At 54.1% G+C, this 2,046-nt stretch overlaps 1 protein-coding gene across 1 annotated transcript in view; it reads right to left on the bottom strand.

The window, feature by feature from the left end:
- The window catches only part of LOC103916043 (excitatory amino acid transporter 5-like), a 21,031-nt gene that overhangs the window by 12,621 nt on the left and 6,364 nt on the right, over window positions 1-2,046 (bottom strand). The window contains exon 2 of the mRNA XM_009322989.1: window positions 1,271-1,350. Coding sequence (XP_009321264.1) covers window positions 1,271-1,350 — 80 coding nt within the window. The remainder of the gene's footprint in view (window positions 1-1,270; window positions 1,351-2,046) is intronic.

Consider the following 2,046-nt stretch of genomic DNA (forward strand, 5'->3'; position numbering starts at 1 on the left):
CCGGTGGCATTCGGCAGTGGCCCGACGACCCCTGGGCGGGACGTGATGGAGACAGAGGCTGCGAGGGTTAATGCCACCCTCGGGGACAGGTCATTGAAGTGGTGGCCAGCCCACAGATCCCCTCCAGTAGCCATGTGTCCAGGAGGAGAAAGACCCTGGGAAGCTCAAGAGAGGCCACAAAAACAACGCAGAGGTGGGTGACGCTTTCCAATGTGGGGCTTGGGGAGCTCCAGAGCTGAGCCCCAACCTGGACAGATCCATGCCCAGAGCACACCTGGTCCCCTCTGGGACGGTGCATAGAGGGAAGATACCACTTCACCATCATTCAGTAATTAAATAAGAAAAAAGCCTGGTTCAGTTCAATGTGCAAGAAAAATCCTGGGAGCCCTGTGGAGACCCCACGCCTGCAGGCAGGAGAGCGGTCGGCTGGGATGACCCAGCATCACAGAGCTGCGAGGAGGGCTGAGAGCACCCCGAGGGCGAAGGAAAACCCAGGCAGCACATCAGGGAAGGGGGTGTGAACTACTGGAGGGGAAAAGAAAGCAGGTCTGCAAGGGCTGATACCAAAAAGGCCAAGTGTGGCCAGGATAGAGACCACACAGCTCCCAGAAATAAACCAAAGGCAAATGGGACGGCAAGCAAACTCTGAAAAACAACAGAGAAGTGACACATCCTCCAGGGAACAAAGAGCTAATTGTTTGGGTATTTCTAATGAGCATGTGCTAGAAATTGTTTAAAATATGTAAATCCATGTAAGCTTTTCAAGACCTTGCTTAGACTTGAGTGTGACTCTATCAGCTCTATTTCTTATTTCTAGATCTGGATGGGCTGATAAAAGTGGGATTTGCAAACATAGATGCAACACTGAGGGATGCTTGTGGTTTCTATGTGAACTTTCTCAAAACCCTCTAAAAAGGAAATCTGCTTTGAGTTTAAAAAGCTGCCCATCATCAACCACCCACGGATGGTCCCAGCAGCGCCAGCTGGCTGGGCCCAAAAAGAAGGGAAACGCCCCAGCCAGTGCAGGTGTCTGACGTGGGTGCAGGTGTCTACCAAATCCAGGTGAGGATTTGTCCCAAACCATTGCTGAGAAATCATGGGGTTTGATGGACACCAAGCCAGGGGATGCTGCTTGGTTGCTGGCTGCTTGGGGCCGGGGTTATTCTCACCCCAGGCAGTTTTGGGGTGATCTCCTCGACGGGGGATCACGGGACAATCTCCTCAATGTGATGGAGAGATGGTACTTTAGAAGTAGAAGATGATGTCTTACCTGGAGGTGATCAAGGGCAGGATCAGCATCTTCAACATCCTCATGAGGAGCTCTCCAGGAAAGGAAAAATACTGCTTCTCCTGCACATAGAGCAGAGCTGTTGTGTCAGGTGAGAGCTGAGAAGTGGATGCTGATTGCAGGTTAAGGGCTCAAACCTGATAAATTTGCCTTTTTCCCAACCAGACCCAGCTCTGAGCTTCGTTCCCAGCTGGCAGTCGTTCCTTGCGGCACTCAGAGACACTGTTTCTCCAGCTGTCCCTTACTGGGAGCTGGGTCAGGGGTGGGAAGTACTGGCCATGTGGGAAACCTGGCTGTGAAGTGGAGAGAGGCATGTGGGGCTGGTCCCCTCACAAAAACATCCTTGGGTCCATCGCCCTCTAGGGAATGGTCCTCACGGCCCCACCGCTGGCTCCTCCTGAGCCTCGTTGCACTTGTTATTGGGGAGCAGAGGCTCGACTGCACATGCAAATGTGCCCCGAAGCTGTTGGGTGCAGCCTGGTGCCGGCAGAAAAAGGTGGAAATACCTTGTGGCTGCAAATGGCAAAGCCGAGCTCAGGGAGAGCCCAGGTGTCCGGCCCATCTGTGGTGCAGCTTCACAGTGCACCGAGGGAGTTTTCCACCCCGTGGCATCCGTCCACCCCCTACACTCCTCACATGAGCATGGGGAAGGGCTGCCTGGAGAGAGAACCCCAAAGCCTGGATCCCACAGCCATGACCAAGGGAAGAGTGAGGGGTCTGCAAGACCAGCAGCCACCTGGCCAGCATCCCTCCCTCCA

This window comes from Pygoscelis adeliae, unplaced genomic scaffold, assembly GCF_000699105.1.
Source record: "Pygoscelis adeliae isolate BGI_AS28 unplaced genomic scaffold, ASM69910v1 Scaffold284, whole genome shotgun sequence".
NCBI lineage: Eukaryota > Metazoa > Chordata > Aves > Sphenisciformes > Spheniscidae > Pygoscelis > Pygoscelis adeliae.